The sequence below is a fragment of the Hylobates moloch genome, unplaced genomic scaffold (genome assembly GCF_009828535.3).
Source record: "Hylobates moloch isolate HMO894 unplaced genomic scaffold, HMol_V3 SCAFFOLD_19, whole genome shotgun sequence".
NCBI lineage: Eukaryota > Metazoa > Chordata > Mammalia > Primates > Hylobatidae > Hylobates > Hylobates moloch.
In genome coordinates, this window is record NW_026652294.1 from 20690429 (window position 1) to 20708512 (window position 18084).

The 18084-nt window shown below is 55.0% G+C and overlaps 1 protein-coding gene across 5 annotated transcripts in view; it reads left to right on the top strand.

Moving 5' to 3' along the window:
* MGAT3 (beta-1,4-mannosyl-glycoprotein 4-beta-N-acetylglucosaminyltransferase) overlaps nt 1-5711 on the top strand; it is a 44845-nt gene extending 39134 nt beyond the window's left edge. For all 5 annotated transcript variants that reach the window (XM_058431582.1, XM_058431583.1, XM_032138830.2 and 2 more), the window contains exon 2: nt 872-5711. In XM_058431582.1, the coding sequence (XP_058287565.1) occupies nt 873-2474 (1602 nt within the window). In that variant the 5' untranslated portion in view covers nt 872 and the 3' untranslated portion in view covers nt 2475-5711. The remainder of the gene's footprint in view (nt 1-871) is intronic.
* The last annotated feature ends 12373 nt before the right edge of the window (nt 5712-18084 follow it).

Here is an 18084-nt window from a genome sequence, read left to right on the forward strand (position 1 = left end):
GCATGGGATAATGAAAGGGAACTTTTATTTTATTTTGTTTTTGAGGTGGGATCTCAGTCTGTTGTCCAGGCTGGGGTGCAGTGGTGTAATCATGGCTCACTGCAGCCTCAACCTCGAGGTCTCAAGTGATCCTCCCACCTCAGCCTCCTGAGTAGCTGGGACCACAGGCACATGGCACCACACCTGGCTAATTTTTAAATTTTCTGTAGAGATGGGGTCTCACTATGTTGTCCAAGCTGGTCTCAAACTCCTGGGCTCAAGCGATCCTCCTGCCTCGGCCTCTGAAGGTGTTGGGATTACAGGCGTGAGCCACCACGCCTGGCCTAATTTTATTCATGAAATATGTTAGAATTAAGTGTTTTCCCTTGAGACCTGTGAGTTTTTTCAGTGAAAAAATATTCAAAAGGTTTGTCAGTATGTCCATAAAAAAGAAGATAGGAGGGGAGGGACAGGACCCACGAGGGCAGCCTACAGCCTGCTCTCCCCATTCTGTCCTTGGGCGGGGCGTGCACTGCAGGTTGAGCTTTTCCCAGGGTGCATTTTGCTCCTGGAGCCAAGCCTAGCAGTGCAGCCGTACAGTCATGGTGGGGTGGGCCAGGCGGAGGAGCAGGCTGCAGAGGGGGCAGAGTGGTGGCCTGGGGATCTCAGGGAAGAGCCATGGGAGCACGGCGGTGTCCTCAGTGCTGGAGCTTTCAGGGGCCTTGGTACCGCAAGTTGACTCTTGGGGGCAGGAGATCACTCCATGCAGGGGCAGCAGGTGCTGGCCACCACATTGTCCAGCAAGGTGGCAGCAGAGGCCTCCTAGGTCCCCTTCCTAGGAAAGGAGCCTGGGCTGCCCTGATGAGTCTGCTGTCTTCTCTCTCTCCCGCAGGATGAAGATGAGACGCTACAAGCTCTTTCTCATGTTCTGTATGGCCGGCCTGTGCCTCATCTCCTTCCTGCATTTCTTCAAGACCCTGTCCTATGTCACCTTCCCCCGAGAACTGGCCTCCCTCAGCCCTAACCTGGTGTCCAGCTTCTTCTGGAACAATGCCCCGGTCACGCCCCAGGCCAGCCCCGAGCCAGGAGGCCCCGACCTGCTGCGTACCCCGCTCGACTCCCACTCGCCCCTGCTGCAGCCGCTGCCGCCCAGCAAGGCGGCCGACGAGCTCCACCGGGTGGACTTGGTGCTGCCCGAGGACACGACCGAGTATTTCGTGCGCACCAAGGCCGGCGGCGTCTGCTTCAAACCCGGCACCAAGATGCTGGAGAGGCCGCCCCCGGGACGGCCGGAGGAGAAGCCCGAGGGGGCCAACGGCTCCTCGGCCCGGCGGCCACCCCGGTACCTGCTGAGCGCCCGGGAGCGCACGGGGGGCCGGGGCGCGCGGCGCAAGTGGGTGGAGTGCGTGTGCCTGCCCGGCTGGCACGGACCCAGCTGCGGCGTGCCCACCGTGGTGCAGTACTCCAACCTGCCCACCAAGGAGCGGCTGGTGCCCAGGGAGGTGCCGCGCCGCATCATCAACGCCATCAACGTCAACCACGAGTTCGACCTGCTGGACGTGCGCTTCCACGAGCTGGGCGACGTGGTGGACGCCTTTGTGGTGTGCGAGTCCAACTTCACGGCTTACGGGGAGCCGCGGCCGCTCAAGTTCCGGGAGATGCTGACCAATGGCACCTTCGAGTACATCCGCCACAAGGTGCTCTACGTCTTCCTGGACCATTTCCCGCCCGGCGGCCGACAGGACGGCTGGATCGCCGACGACTACCTGCGCACCTTCCTCACCCAGGACGGCGTCTCACGGCTGCGCAACCTGCGGCCCGACGACGTCTTCATAATTGACGATGCGGACGAGATCCCGGCCCGCGACGGCGTCCTCTTCCTCAAGCTCTACGATGGCTGGACCGAGCCCTTCGCCTTCCACATGCGCAAGTCGCTCTACGGCTTCTTCTGGAAGCAGCCGGGCACCCTGGAGGTGGTGTCGGGCTGCACGGTGGACATGCTGCAGGCAGTGTACGGGCTGGACGGCATCCGCCTGCGCCGCCGCCAGTACTACACCATGCCCAACTTCAGGCAGTATGAGAACCGCACCGGCCACATCCTGGTGCAGTGGTCGCTGGGCAGCCCCCTGCACTTCGCCGGCTGGCACTGCTCCTGGTGCTTCACGCCCGAGGGCATCTACTTCAAGCTCGTGTCTGCCCAGAATGGCGACTTCCCACGCTGGGGTGACTACGAGGACAAGCGGGACCTGAACTACATCCGCGGCCTGATCCGCACCGGGGGCTGGTTCGACGGCACGCAGCAGGAGTACCCGCCCGCAGACCCCAGCGAGCACATGTATGCGCCCAAGTACCTGCTGAAGAACTACGACCGGTTCCGCTACCTGCTGGACAACCCCTACCAGGAGCCCAGGAGCACGGCGGCGGGCGGGCGGCGCCACAGGGGTCCCGAGGGAAGGCCGCCCACCCGGGGCAAACTGGACGAGACGGAAGTCTAGGGCTGCATGATCTGATAGGGCTCGTGGCAGGGCCGGGGTGGCGGTGGCCCCTAGCGCTATCTCCCTGCCTCCTGCCCGCTCCGTGGTTCTTGAGGGGACCAGGAGTAGGTGGGGAGTGGGGGTGGGGGTAGGGTTTCCCCACTGAAGCCCTTGTGAATCAAGGGTCAGGCCTTTGAGCTCAGAAAACATCCCTCCTGTTGGGAGAGGGCGCAGGCCGTGACGTCTGGGTGGCCCTTATGACTGCCAAGACAGCTGTGGCCAGCAGGTGCCACTGGACTGTGCGTGGTGGTTCCTGGGTAGTGGGGGAGGGCAGGCAGGATTGGGGAAGAGAGCCTGCAGGATCTCACCAGGCAGCCTCTGGGGGGTGGCCAGGCCGGGAAAAAGCCCACCATTTGGCATCCCTGGGCCTTGGGCTCGGTGTGGGAGACCGGCCTGCCAGGAGGACCCAGGGCTCTGTAAGTAGATGCATTGGGGTCCAGGAGGAAGCGTGGACACCTGGGAGGAAAGAGATGAAAAAGCCACATCCTACCAAGAGGAGGTGCTGAGGGATGCTTTGCAGTGTAGTCAGAAGTGCTGGGCCAGAGGGAGACAGAACTCCACCCCCTGCCGCAAAGGACAAGACCTGGCTGCCCTGGGATGCTGGTGCCTGAGTCTGTCTCTGTGCACCCCTCAGGCTGTCGTGAGCCAACACAGGGGCCTGGAGAACCCTAAGGAGCTTTCCTTTTGGTTCCAAACCTGGCGTTGACGTTCCTTCTCCCGTTCACATTGCTGTCTTGTGGACTGTGCACTCAGTCCTTGCAAGGCCAAGAGTCCAGTTGTAGGTGTGGCCTTGAGGGGGAAGTGGGGAGGAGAAGACTGACATGAGGCCTCTGCACGGATCCGTCTCTCCCTCCCCATCACCCCTTCCTTCTGACACCCAGTCCCAGCTGTCCACTGTCCCAGGTGCAGTCACTGTTGTGCCCCTCCTTGGGGCAGGCTGGCTGGGGGCCAGGAAGGGGCCATGAGTCTGTCTTGGGCCCAAGAAGGGACAGTAAGGCCAGTTGTGTGCTTCCTATTCCTCATAGCTTGCCTTGGTGGGGATGTCTTTGTTGGAGTTGAGTCTGAGCTGCTGTGATTAGGAGACCCTGAAATACAGTGGTTTAAGCAAGAGGGAAGCTTGTTTCTAATTAGTCTAGATTGAGATGGCCCAGAGCTGGTAGGGCAGCTCTGCGTTTCTTCATACGCACCTTCCAATTCTGGGTACACAGTGGCTGCTCCAGCGCCCACCCTCCTGTGTGCATCCAAACCTGGAGGAAGCAGAAGTAGGCAAGAGGGGCACACCCACTTTTTGCTAAAGGCATGAGCCAGAATTGGCAGGCTCAGCTCTGCTGGCCTCTCATTGGCTGGGGCTCAGTCACATGGCCACAAGCAGCCGCAAGGGAACCTGGGAAGTGTAGTCTTCAGCGGGGCCGCCATGTGCCTGGCCTCACCTTGGGAGTTCTCTTATTGATGGAGAAGAGAATGGATATGGGGGACCAGTAGCATCTCTGGGAGAGGGGGAGGGAGCAGCAATAACTCATTCGTCGGATCCAGCTCTCATTGAGTTTCCGGAACAGCTTGCTCCTGTTTCCCTCACTGTGCAGCCCAGGGCTGGGGGCAGTGAGGAGCCTGCAGCTCTGTGGGAAGGGGAAACACCCCCTCCCCTCGGCTCCCAGACGCTACCCAATGATGCCGGTTTGCAGAGTTGGCCTGTGGAATGGCTCATGTTTGTGCGTGTGTGTGTGTATATTTATGGGCATGGGTGCATGCTTGGTGTGTATTTGTACATGTCTGTATTGCTGTGTCCCTGTAAATACATGCTTGTGTGTGGATGGGGGAGGCCAGGCCCAGGCCTGGCCTCTTCCTCGGGCCTGTGGCCACACCCCCTAGCTCCCCAAAATGACTGAGGCAGAAAGCCCTTGGGGAGCCTAGAAAGCAAAGCTAAAGGGGATGCAGGGTCTGTCTGTCTGTCTGTCTTTCAGTCTGAGGAATGAGAATCCTCCTGACCTGAGGGCTGTGCAGCTGAGAGCCCACTACCTCCCCAGCCCCTCTCGGCCCCAGCCGCATCATCCCACCCGTCCCCTCCCCCCACCTCCAGTGGGGCTTTCTCCGGATGTCTTATGGTTGGGGGTTTCCTGATGGGCCAGGAGAGGAGGGCATCTCCTTGCCACAGCTCTGTCTGGGTTAAGTGCCCAGTGAGGGCATGGTGTGGGGAGCTGGCCTCAGAGCAGCCACTGGTGGGCAAGCGTGAAGTGGGTTGAGGGGCTCTGAGCCACTTTGCTCCCATCCAGGGGACTGCCACCCATGGAACTCCTCCTTTGAAGTCACAGCAGCCTTCCTTTCTGTTTCCTCTTGGGGTTGAGAGGTGGCTCAAAAACTCGGGGTCCCTGTGGCTCTGGGTCAATCCAGGCCAGGCTGCACCCCACAGACAGGGAGTCTCAGGGCTCCTGATCATGCCCAGGCCCTGGCCTGGGGCCTCCCTCCTTGGCAGCTTTCTCACCCCCACGCCCCTGACACCCTCAGTTGCTGTGGGATGCCCTCCCGGGCACCGGCTCAGGGCTAAGGGAAGGAAGATAGGAGCGGCTCAGAGCTGCCAGGCTCTGCCTTCCTCACAGACCTAGTGGGGCAGGGCCTGTTCACAGCAGCAGCAGTGAAGGTCTGGCCATCAGTGGAGAGGAAAGCTGTCAGAGGGGTGGGGGCCAGGGCGCGGGATTGAAGAGTTTCACATATCACAGCATACACTGGGAATTTGGTGGGGGCAGACGAACCCAGGGCCACTCCCTCAATATGAAGGGAAACCAAGCTGAATGTGACCACAGGCACACTGCTGCCATGTCCCATGTCCACGTTTCTTCGTGGGAATAACTGGCTCTGAGACCCCTAGACCCAAGGAGGCCTGTCCATGCCAAGCATCCAGGAAGCATGGCTGGTCTTGTCCACCCATGGGTCACGTCGGTTCCCAGGGGCAGCATGGGAGAGCTTTGGGGGCAACAGGGAGAGTCTGGGTGGGGAGACAGGACTTGTCCAAGCAGAAGGCAGGACGCTGGGAAATGTATAATGTGAGGACATCAATAATAGTATTATTTTTTTTGTAAGGGAAAATCAATATGTACATTCTGAAATCATTTTCTCTGTAAATGGTTGGATTTCATTTCACCCTTAAAGGGATGCTTAAAGGAGAAGATAGTATTAATAATAAAAACAGCTACAAAGTCTGAATTGTGTGCGTGTGTGGCCGGTTTGTGGGTGCTCTGGGGCAGGGAGGGGTGGGAGCAGGTGGCTCTGGTCTTGCTAAAGACACCCTTGCTTCTGGATCCATGGGGTGCAAGACCTTCCCAAGGACTGGATGGCCAGTGGGGAGAGGGAGCTGCAGGGAGCACCTTCACTTAGGGACGACGTGTCTCCCAGCCACAGGTGGAAGCAGCTGGGAAGTGGAAGGTGCTGGGCCAACGTCTGGTGGAAGGAAGCAGAAGTGAGCCAGACACCTAGGACCAGAGGCGCCCACCCTCCTGCAGGTGGGCAGGGACCCTTTTGGGGATCTGGATGGAGGCTTTGGTGCCTTTGTAGAGAGGGAGTGGTTCTCCTACAATCCTGCTCCGGGTTATCAAAATAAGTGCTCCTGCCTCAGTAGTTTTTCCTGTCAGGTTCTAAAGGCCTCATCCAAGGTCACAGCCATGTAGATTCTGGACCTGGACTCTCAGCACCGGGTTCTCTGGACTCCCAGGAGCAGGTATCTCCCTCCCATGTAGCCAACCTTGAACTTGTGCTTGGACAGCGCTTGGAGCCTTGGGATGTGGGGGCTTCCAAGGAGCTTCCTCTGGGCCGGGTGGGCACTGGAGTTGTCCTGGGGGTCCCCTGTGTGTGTCCTAAAGACAGTCTCAGCTGGTGGGAACAGACACTTTTTTTTTCTTTTTTGAGACAGAGTCTCACTCTGTTGCCCAGGCTGGAGTGCAATGGCGCGATCTCGGCTCCTGCAACCTCCACCTCCTGGGTTCAAGCGATTCTCCTGTCTCAGCCTCCTGAGTAGCTGGGATTATAGGCACGTGCCACCAGGCCCGGCTAATTTCTGTATGTTTAGTAGAGACGGGGTTTCACCATGTTGGTCAGGCTGGTCTCGAACTCCTGACCTCGTGATCCGCCCATCTCAGCCTCCCAGAGTGCCAGGATTACAGGCGTGAGCCACCGCACCCAGCTGAACAGACACTTTTTGAGCTCTGCCATGGTCCCCTGTGGGGTGGCTGTGCAACCTCCATGTTAGATGGAGAGACGGAGGCCCAGAGATGGAAGGAGGCATGACCGCAGTCCTGGTGGCCAAAGCAAGGGCTCATGTTTTCTGACCACTCGCAGTGTCACGCATGCGTCAGTCTGACACCTGGGGGCTGGGACTGCTTGGACTTCTGGCCACACTCACAAAGCCCAGAAAGGTACCTGCTGCAGGTACTTGGAGTGGGGCTGGGGTGAGGGTTGAATTCCACAGGCTTGAGAAGTGGAGAAGATGTAGACACCCTACCTAGCCAGAAGAGGGCAATAGTGACCCACATGCCGTTTAAGATCAAGTTAACCCTTAAATCATGTCCTACGGTGAATCATCATCATCATCATCATCAGTATTTACAGACATTATTGATTAAGTGCCTATTTTGTGCCAAACTCTGAGCTAAAAGACGTCCCTCCCCATTATACCCATTTTCCACGTCTGTAAAAGGACCCCACAGCACCTGTGAGGTCTGCTGCTAAAAATTAACCACCTGGATCTAATCCCAAGGCAACAGCACACAAACTGGAACTGAGAGAATCTGCAACAAACTAGCTTCTCTCATATGCATGCATTTCTTGCAATTCTGTTTATTTGAAGTGTTTGCAGAAAAGCCCAACCCTGCATCAGTTTCACCAACCACTTTTCAATTTCCTATCCTGGAATTTGGATGGCCAAGAGCTTCTAGAGGCAAAACATCAACAGTGACTCAAATGTTTGTCATGGTGGCCTCCATATGTAGCCTGGTTTTCCCACTCATCCCAGCTGACCAACATGTGTGTGAGCCCAGCTGAGACGAGAAAAACTGCCTAGTCAAGTCCAGCCTAAACACTGATCCAGTCTCATGAGCTCAATTGCTGCTAAGTTTCTTGGTTTCTTACACAGCTTAATTGTGGCCATAGATAACTGGTACAGTTTGCTTTCATTTAATGACAACCTAAACTAGTGAGGCAAACTAGAAAAACCAACCCAAACCAGTGAGGCAGGCAAGGAATCACTGGCTTAGTAATGGTAAAGTTCAGGGGTAATGTCGGCTTCAGGTACAGTCACATTGTCATCCAGCTCTCTTGTGGCTGAGCACAGCTCCACTTCCCAACTTGCATTGTCCCAAGTCTCAGACAAGTTTACCCCTCATGCCTGCAAGACGGCTGCAGCAGCTCCAGGCTTCACCACCTCAGCTTTACGCTCAGCACAAAAGAAACAGAGCTCCTCTCTCTCAAAGTCCTGGGTGTGGATCTCACTGACTTGATTTAGGCCACGTGAACATCCCTGAATGCATCAGTGAGACTGGAGGGGCTTGGGATGGAATCTGCCACTTCATATAGATCAATCAGAGCCCTGTGTCTACTGGCTGAAGAAAACGGAAGGTGGTTCTCCAAAAGAAATCTGGGGCCCAGATAGTACCTTTGGCACAGCCTCAGCTGCCTCCAACAGGCCTTTCACCAGCCACGAGCCCTTGGTCACCTGCCTCTCCTGGGTCCTCATCTGTAACACAGGACTGTCATAGGACAGACCTGCAGGGGTGATTGTGAGGACGCTCAGAGCTTGGAGCAGAGCCTGGAGCATGGTGAGAGCTCCATGAGCGTGAGCACTCAGCATCGTGGCCCCATCTGCACCTTCCATCTCCTTGCATGTGACGCGTGGGTCATGCCTCCTTTCCTGGGTCTGCTTCCCTTAGCCTCTGTGACTCATCTGTCTCGTGGCTCTCCTCTTCCTCCTCCCTCTATGACATTTCTTCCTGGTTGTCTTCCTGGTTCCTTTTTCCCCATGCACCCCTTCAGTAAGGGGGCTCCCCAGGGCTTGGCCCTGGATCCACTCTCTACCTGCAGTTCTCAATGCTTACCAAGGTGGAGCTGGCTCCATCTCTCCAGGGAGTCCTCTTTCCTAAGGACCCAGACCATGAAGCCCGCTGCCTGCTGGACGAAGCCCCCAGGTGTCAATGTCACCTCAAATACCATGTGGCCTAAATGGAACTCGGCTTCCTATAAAAATCTGAGCCTATAAATTCCTTTGTTTGTTTGTTTGTTTGTTTGAGATGGAGTGTCGCTCTGTCACCCAGGCTGGAGTGCAGTGGCATGATCTTGGCTCACTGCAACCTCCGCCTCCCGGGTTCAAGTGATTCTCCTGCCTCAGCCTCCCAAGTAGTTGGGATTACAGGTGCAAGCCCGGCTAATTTTTGTGTTTTTAGTAGACATGAGGTTTTACCATGTTGGCCAGGCTGGTCTTGAACTCCTGACCTCAGGTGATCCACCCACCGTGGCCTCCCAAAGTGCTGGGATTACAGGTGTGAGCCACCCTGCCCAGCCAAATTCCTTTTTAAAAAAGACACCACCAGAGGGCAGCAGGTATTCTCTGGCCCAAACTTCCTCCTCTGCAAGGCCTTGCCTACAGGGTAGGTTGCCCCCCAGTTATTGGCCCAACCTGGCCCAGACTTGGCACTGCTATTAACTGTCACACGGGAGCCCCTATGGTGTAATTAGAACCTCCCACCTGTCCTGCCAGGCTGCCTTCTGAAGACCCAGCATGCCTCACAGCAGGCCCTGGTTAGAGCACTGGGCCTTCTAGAAGGCCACACGGGACAAGGCCAGGCCCTCATCCACATAAGTGTCCACAAAGTATTCAAAGGTAACAACCTAAACTGGGCTTGGTGGATCATGCCTGTAATCCCAGCACTTTGGGAGGTCAAGGTGGGCAGATCACCTGAGGCCAGGAGTTCCAGACCAGCCTGGCCAACATGGTGAAACCCCATCTCTACTAAAAATATAAAAATTAGACAGGCGTGGTGGCACACGCCTGTAGTCCCAGCTACTCAGAGGCTGACGCAGGAGAATCACTTGAACCTGGGAGGTGGAGGTTGCAGTGAGCTGAGATCGCACCACTGTACTGCAGCCTGGGTGACAGAGCGATACTCCGTCTCAAAAAAAAAAAAATTAAAATCATGGAACATTATAAAGATGAAAGAAAACTAAGCCTAGGAAATAAAATGAAGTGGGCAGTGCTAGGGGAACACTTTAGGGAGTATTCAAGGCACTCGGAGGAAAGGGGTGTGTCCTCTTCTCTCCCTTTGCAGATCCAGAAATGGAGTTCCAAAACAGCACAGGACGCAGCCGAACTTTGAGGATGGTCACTAACGGAGGGCGCCTCTGGAACATCTGTCTTCCCTCCTTGGCAGGGGTGGGGGTGCCTTCCTCACCTCTGTGTCCCTGCCACACTGCCTGGGGCCCAACGGTATGCACTAAATTCTCGCTGCATTGTGCTGATGTGATGTGCATGTCATAAGCCACCTTTCTTTGGGCAACCTGTCCCCCAGGCCCCTAACTTGCATTCTCAGTAATAGTAGTACACACTGCCCCACTGGCTTGTCCCCAGTCATCCGCAAGAACCCCTGCACTCTGGCAGACCCAGGGCAGCCACTCTCATTAGCTAGGGTTCACTTGTCCCCATCTGCCTCGCTGAGGAGAGAGGGCTTTACGCTTGTGTGTCAATGGAGGCTTTGCCAGCGGTGTTGTCAGCACCCGTAGAAATGAGTGCACACGGTCCAGGGTCCAGGCGTGGTTCTGGGTTTCACCTCACTGATCTGATAAGAAGAAGCCTCAGGCTGGGCGCGGTGGCTCACGCCTGTAATCCCAGCTCCTACAGGAACTGCTCTGCTATGATCAAGGTGGGTTCCTCAAAGGTGGTCTTTGCGATGAGATGGCAACGGAAGTTCTAGATTCATGAGAGACAAGTTCTAGATACAAGCATGCAGTCCAACAACTTGTGCCAGATCTCCAGCCTCTGGCATCCCACGTTTCTGCTCCTGTGGCTGCCAGAGGTGCATAAGCTGGTGGTTTACTTGGACCTCTGCCACATCTTCTTTTCTTTTTTTTTTTTGAGACAGAGTCTCGCTCTGTTGCCCAGGCTGGAGTGCAATGGCACGATCTCGGCTCACTGCAACCTCTGCCTCCTGGGTTCAAGCAATTCTCCTGCCTCAGCCTCCTGAGTAGCTGAGATTACAGGTGCGCCCCACCACGCCAGGCTAATTTTTGTATTTTTTAGTAGAGATGGGGTTTCTCCATGTTGGTCATGCTGGTCTTGAACTCCTGACTTCGTGATCCGCCCACCTCGGCTTCCCAAAGTGCTGGGATTACAGGCGTGAGCCACTGTGCCCGGCCTCTTTTTTTCTTTTCTTTCTTTTTTTTTTTTTTTTTTTTGAGACAGAGTTTTGCTCTTGTTGCCAAGACTCGAGTGCAATGGCTCGATCTCGGCTCACCGCAACCTCACCTCCTGGGTTCAAATGATACTCTTGCTTCAGCCTTCCATGTAGCTGGGATTACAGGCATGTGCCACCACGCCTGGCTAATTTTGTATTTTTAGTAGAGATGGGGTTTCACCATGTTGGCGAGGCTGGTCTCGAACTCCTGACCTCAGGTGATCCACCCGCCTCAGCCTTCCAAAGTGCTAGGATTACAGGTGTGAACCACCGTGCCTGGCCCACTGTCTCTTTTTTTACTTCCCACTCACTCTTCAGGCCCTGGGTTTCTGACCCCACTTTTTGCTGAACCAGCCAGTCACAGGCCAGCTCCTCCCTGGGGAAGGACAAGGTGGCACTCACTGTGGCATTGGCTCTATGACCACACCCTCCTTCCCTCCTGGCCTCTGAGACACCCCATGTTCTTTTTATTCTTTTCCTTTATATATATATATTTTTTTTTTGAAAAATTATTTTGTAGAGACAGGGTCATGCTATGTTACCCAGGCTGGTCTTGAACTCCTGACCTCAAGGGATCCTCCCACTTCTGCCTCCTCCCAAAGTGTTGGGGTTACAGGCATAAGCCACCGCGCTGAACTTCTGATGGTTCCCCCGAAGTGCTCTTCATTGTCCTCTGGATTCCTTAGATTTCGGCATCCTCAAGGTTCCCCTCCCTTTCCTCTTTTTTTTTTTTCTGAGAAGGAGTTTTGCTCTGTCACTCAGGCTGGAGTGCAGTGGCACAATCTGGGCTCACTGCAACCTCTGCCTCCCAGGTTCAAGTGATTCTCCTGCCTCAGCTTCCCGAGTAGCTGGGGTTACAGGCACGCGCCACCACGCCCAGCTAATTTTTGTATTTTTAGTAGAGACGGGGTTTTACCATGTTGGCCAGGCTGGTCTCGAACTCCTGACCTCAAGTGATCCAGCCGCCTCAGACTCTCAAGGTGCTGGGATTACAGATGTGAGCCACCGCACCTGGCCCCTCGTCCTCTTTCTCCATCCTGGTCCTGAGTGACTTCACCTGTTCCATGGACAGTTCAGAGCTCCAGGCCTCAGTACAGTTCCTAGTCTTGCCACTTAGGGCTCTTAAGATCTGATTTCATTGGATGTAACTGAGGCAATAACAATTCTTATCTTTGCAGATCTGTGCTGAGGATTAGGGAAATCGGTGCGTGTAAGTGCCAGCACACAGGAAGAGCTTAATAAGTGTTAACTCTTCCCGTCGGCTGGTGAGAGCCTCAAGTGGATACTGCAGTGGCTTGGCACTGATCTGCGCATCTCAGCCCGCCTGTCTAGTTCCCACAAAGCAGCCAGGTTATGTTTCCCAGATGCAAGTCTGATCATAGCATGCATTTTCCATTGCTAGAAGGATCAGGGCTGGATTCCTGCCAGGCCCTGTGTGGTCAACCCCCGCCTTCTTCACCAGTTTCATCTTGGGCCTCTCTTTCCTGAATCCCCTGGGCTCCGGTCCTTTGAGCTTCTGCACTTGGCCATAGCATGCCTTCTGCCTGGACCTCTGCTGCCCTGCATCCTCACCTGGGGACTCCCTAAGACCTCAAAGAGACTTGAATTCTCATTGCAAACAAGTCACTTGATCTGCTTATCCCTCCCTCTATCTTGGTTAGCATAAGTCAATTTCAAGGTCTGATTCCTCGGGAACTTTAGCTAATCTTCATTTACAGGTGTGGAAATTGAGGCCCAGAGGTGTTGAGAACCTTGCTGAAGTCTCCCGTTAGGTGGTCGAGTTCAAATCCACGGCTGACTCTAGACCAGTGGTGCAGGTGGAATGGCCTTAAGCACAACTTGCTGGCTACCATTTCCTCCCTGGACAGCCTCAGGCCAGGCAGGTGTGTCTGAGGCCAAGCTGCTCTCCTGTCCGGCCTCGTGTCTCATCCTTCATCTTCCCACCCTGTGCTCCAGTCCGTTGGGTCCCAGCCCCAGCTTCTGCGCCGATCACAGGCTCTGTTGGGTTCCCATGGCACCTGCCAAGGCTTCTCCCCTGGCAATGTCTGTGTTTGTCTACCTCCCCCTTTGACCCTGACCTTCATGAGGACAGGAGCTGAGCATTTTATTTTTACATTCCTGCCTCTAGTCCTGGCTTCTACTAGCTGCTCAGTAAATGCTGAGCGACTGACTGCTTGGCTAACACATTGGAAACAACAATGTTGGTTCTTATGGGACATTTGGCATAAAAGTTTTGTTGGTTTTTGTTCTGGCATCCCACCTTAGCCCCCTGGGCCCAGACCTTTGACCACCAACGCTCTCCAGGACCAGGGGGGCCACAGCCTGTGACCCCCCTGAGGTCCTGCCCTGCGACTGGCGTCCTGGGTTTCCAAAGTCAGCTGTGTCAAACCTGGGGAACATAGTGAGACCCTGTATCTACGAAAAATGAAAAATTAGCCGGGCATGGTGGCATGCACCTGTGGTCTCAGCTACTTGGGAAGCTGAGGTGGGAGGATCGTTTGAGCTCGGGGGTTTAAGGCTACGGGGAGCTAAGATCGCACCACTGCACTCCATCCTGGGTGACACAGCAAGACCTTGTCTCAAGACAAAACAAAACAAAAGCAAAAACAAAAAATAGCCTGCTGTGGGCCAATATTCCCATGTGCCCATCCATGTCTGAGAAAGAAGGACATTTTATTTATTTTTTGAGACAGGGTTTTGCTCTTGTTGCCAGGCTGGAGGGCAGTGGCACGATCTTGGCTCACCACAACCTCCACCTCCCAGGTTCAAGGGATTCTCCTGCCTCCTGAGCCTCTCTGCCTCCCGAGTAGCTGGGATTACGGGCGTGCGCCACCACGCCCAGCTGATTTTTGTATTTTTAGTAGAGACAGGATTTCATCATGTTAGCCAGGCTAGTCTTGAACTCCTGACCTCAGGTGATCCTTCTGCCTTGGCCTCCCAAAGTACTGGGATTACAGGCATGTGCCACCATGCCCAGCTAATTTTTGTATTTTTAGTACAGACGGGGTTTCTCCACGTTGGTCAGGCTGGTCTCGAACTCCCGATCTCAGGTGATCCGCCCGCCTCAGCCTCCCAAAGTGCTGGGATTACAGGCGTGAGCCACCGCACCCAGCCTCCAATGACATTTTATAATTAGCCACTCCTCACCTCAGGCATCAGGCCTCACATGCCCTCTCTGATTAATCTTCAACAGTCTGATGAGCTAGTCCTTTCTCACCATCTCCAATACCCAGGTGGAGGGACTAAGGCTCACGAAGCCCAACGCACTTGCCCTGCACTCACCACCAATCCACAGGCCCCTTTCAAATGAGACAGGCTTGATCACCCTGACCCAGGTGAAACGGTCCATCTCTCCTGTCTTTCCACAAAATGTTCATTCATTCAACAATTAAATCCATTCACTACTATATATGAGTCACTGTTCTGGGTAAATGAGTGCTCCCCTCTCTGCCTCCAGCCATGATCACCATTAAGAGGCCAATGCCATCATCTGGATGTGAGATCGGGGAGGTTACAGTTAAACCCGTAATATCTGGCCGGGCGCAGTGGCTCACACCTGTAATCCCAGCACTTTCAGAGGCCAAGGCGGGCGGATCGCGAGGTCAAGGGACCGAGACTACCCTGATCAACATGGTGAAAGCCCATCTCTACTAAAAATACAAAGATTAGCTGGGCATGGTGGTGCGTGCCTGTAGTCCTAGCTACTCGGGAGGCTGAGGCAGGAAAATCACTTGAACCTGGGAGGCAGAGGTTGCAGCGAGCCAAGATCACGCCACTGCACTCCAGCCTGGTGACAGAGCGAGACTCTGTCTCAAAACAAACAAACAAACAAACAAACAAACACCCTGCAATATCAATCCAAAAGATCCTGGAATGCCTCTTGCCCTGTGAAACCTGGCAGAGCCCTGAGGTTTGGGTCAGCGCCCCCTGCCATGGGTCTCTGGCCTACAAAGGCACCATGGGTATGTACATGTATGTGCTAGATGCCACCTCACTGCCCATGCTCCATTGCTATGGAAGCATTGGGGGCAGGGAGAGGCCTTGTCAGTCTAAGTAAAGATAAGACCCTGAAGAGCAAGTGGATCTAGGGGGGGCTGATCTGAAGGGGAGACCCCTCCAAACGACCTCCCTCTGTCCCTCCCTCCGAAAAATAACATTCCATAGAACAAGAAAGTCAGGAGAGATATGAAGAGGTCACCTGGTATGCCAGATGGAAATGTCACCAATTATATTTATTTGGGTCACAAAATTCTTTAAAAAGCAAATTAGGGCAGTCTGAAAGAGTGGAAAGAACACACATTTCAGAGTAAGACAGACTTGGCTTCCACTGAAAGCTTCTTTCCTTCTTAGCTCAGTGTCTTAGAAACATTACTATGCCTCTCTCCATCTTGGTTTTCTTTTCTTTTCTTTTTCTTTTTTTTGAGACCGAGTCTCGTTCTGTCACCCAGGCTGGAGTACAGTAGCGCGATCTTGGCTCACTGCAACCTCTGCCTCCTGGGCTCAAGTAATTCTCCTGCCTCAGCTTCCCGAGTAACTGGGATTACAGGTGCAACGCCACCACTCCCGGCTAATTTTTGTATTTTTAGTAGAGATGGGGTTTCACCACGTTGGTCAGGCTGGTCTCGAACTGACCTCAAGTAGATCCGCCCACCTTAGCCTTCCAAAGTGCTGGGATTACAGGCGTGGGCCACCGTGCCCAGCCCTGCGACAGACTCTTGATTGGTCTCCCTGCCTCAGCCCTGGTGCCATTCCATTATTCTCAAGCCAGACAGATCCCGTTGAAAGGGATGTCAGATTCCAGCACTTCTTGGCTCTGAACCCTGCTGTGGTTCCTTTGCACCCACCATCTCCCTCCCAGTTCTGATAAGGGCCTCCCCTCTGGCCTCTTTCCCAGCTCCTACTCACCCAGCTGCGAAAGCACTGGCCTTCTCCCTGAGGCTCCTAGACCATGCTGAGCTTAAGGGCTTACCTGGGGGGGAGGCCTGAAATGCTCTTCCCTGCAATGTTCTTCTCCTGGTTCTTGTCCTTTTATCAGATAGCCTGACTATTCTGTAATTGCCCACCCCTCTCCTGGTAGATATTACCTTTTAATCGTCACCACAGCCCCAAGGCTGGGTGAAGTTAGGAAACTTGGCAGAGGGCAGCTGTCCCTAAGTGGTGGAACTGGAACTAGGAGCCAGCGGTGGCCTCGGTGGCCCCGGACTCCAAAGCCCCAGGCCCTGGGCTTGGCAGAGCCAGGCACGGAGGGAGGCACTTGGGGGAGGGGGCTTCCATAGAGACACGGCCTCTGTCCTCAAATCTAGTGAGAGACAGAGAAGCAAATGGATAAATTACAGTGCCTGGCAAATGGTAGGCGCCAATAAATACGTTTGTTGTTGAACAGATTATGAGCCTTAAGATGTGCAGACATTTCCGTGGGGCCCAAAGAAGGCACGTGAGTGTGTTAGAGGGAGGCGAGAAAGGGGCTGGGAGAGATTTCCCAGTGAAGGGTGACATTTGAGGTAGACTTTGAAGAAAGGGTAGGAGTTTGCCAAAAGCCATGGGGCCTGGGGAGTAGGAAGAGCATGGAGGGATGAAAAGAAGGCGATCTGAGAAAATGGGTTTGGAGGAGCTCTGAATATTAGTGTTAGAATTCCCTCAGGTACCCCAGGGCCCCAGCCAGAAATCAGCATATAGTACAGGAGGCTGGCCAGGCACCCCGGACAGGCTAAGGGGCTGCCAGCAGGTGAGGGGCCAACCCGGTGCGGCAGCCTCGTTGGACAGCGAGGCTATCTCCTGCCCTCTGACCTTCTGCCAGCATCGGGACCACCCCGGTACCCACAGCTGGACCCGGACACCAGAGTCCTCTAGGGGCAGGACGCGAGTGGCCTCTGCAGGCCCGTCCCTTGGTGAGGTCACACACGGAGGCGGGGCTCAGGATTGGGGGGCGGAATCATGCGCAGGGGGCGGGGCCCGAGAGAGAGCTTGGAGAAGACCGGAAGTCCTTCCGCCTCCGCTCGCCCTCGTGCTCCCTTCAGCCTCTTCGCAGCTCCGTGCGCAAGGTCGTGTCCCGGAAGTGAAGGGGCCATGTTGATGGGTGACCCGGAGACAGGTACCCGGCCAGAGGCGAGTCCTGCGGAGTGGTAGCGCGCGCGGCCTGCGGGTGAGTGAGGGAAGGAATGAGGGCCGGCGGCGGCTGGGCGACCGGGAGGTTGCAGCGTTTCCTTTCAGGCTGCTGCCGGCGCCTCGCATGCGTCCCGGACCCAGGATACCAGCCTGCAGCCGGGGGTCTCGCCCCGTCCCGCACTGGACTTTCCCCTGGGAGACCCCTCGGCGGCCCCACCCCACCCCAACCTTGGAGACTTCCAGTGCCCCGAAGCAGGCCTGCCTTGGCCTCTGGGCCTCCGCACCCCGGCCAGGCCCCCACGGTTGGGGAAGTGCAGACTGGCTGGGGCTCAGCTGCCCAGTCGCCCAGCGACCTTGTAGTTACAGCCCTCTCCGTGACAGCCGCCTTTTACCGCATCAAACACTTCTGTTGATTTTCTGCATCGGGAGGCCCTTAGGGCCGAGGGATTTCTTAAACAGTTGAGGAAAAATTGGCAGGGATGGTGGCTTGCTCAAGCTTGCCCAGGAAGTTAGCAAGGCCGGAGGCTAAGGGCTAGCGGACTTTGGGCCCAAAGTCCAATCTTTTTTTCCAGCCAAATACTTCCCCCACTCGGTGTCGTTTCTTTATTTCTGAAACGGAGGTGATCATTTCTTCCACATAGGGACGTTGTGAATTTCTCTCCGTTACGCATAGTTTTGAGCCCCTTGTATGTGTCAAGCGCTGTGCTGGGAAAGTTCGTGGAGCACCCAGAAGTGCTGTACACATGGTCCGGCTCCAGTAAAGGGTAGCTCATTCCAGATGCAGGCAGAGTTGGGGTCAGGAGTGCAGCCCTCCCCTTGACAGTTGTGGGACCGCGGGCAAGTTACCTCCCTCTGGGAGATTGTTTCCTCCACTTAAAATGGGGTAATGTTGACCCTAGGGTAGCTGACAGAATGAGTTGTTATGTGAGACATGCTTCGAACATTGCACATTGTATATAGTGCAATATAATGCAATAAGCATTTACTGTTACTAAGAACCCTGACCACCTTCTAGATTCTTAATTTAAATGTGATAATGG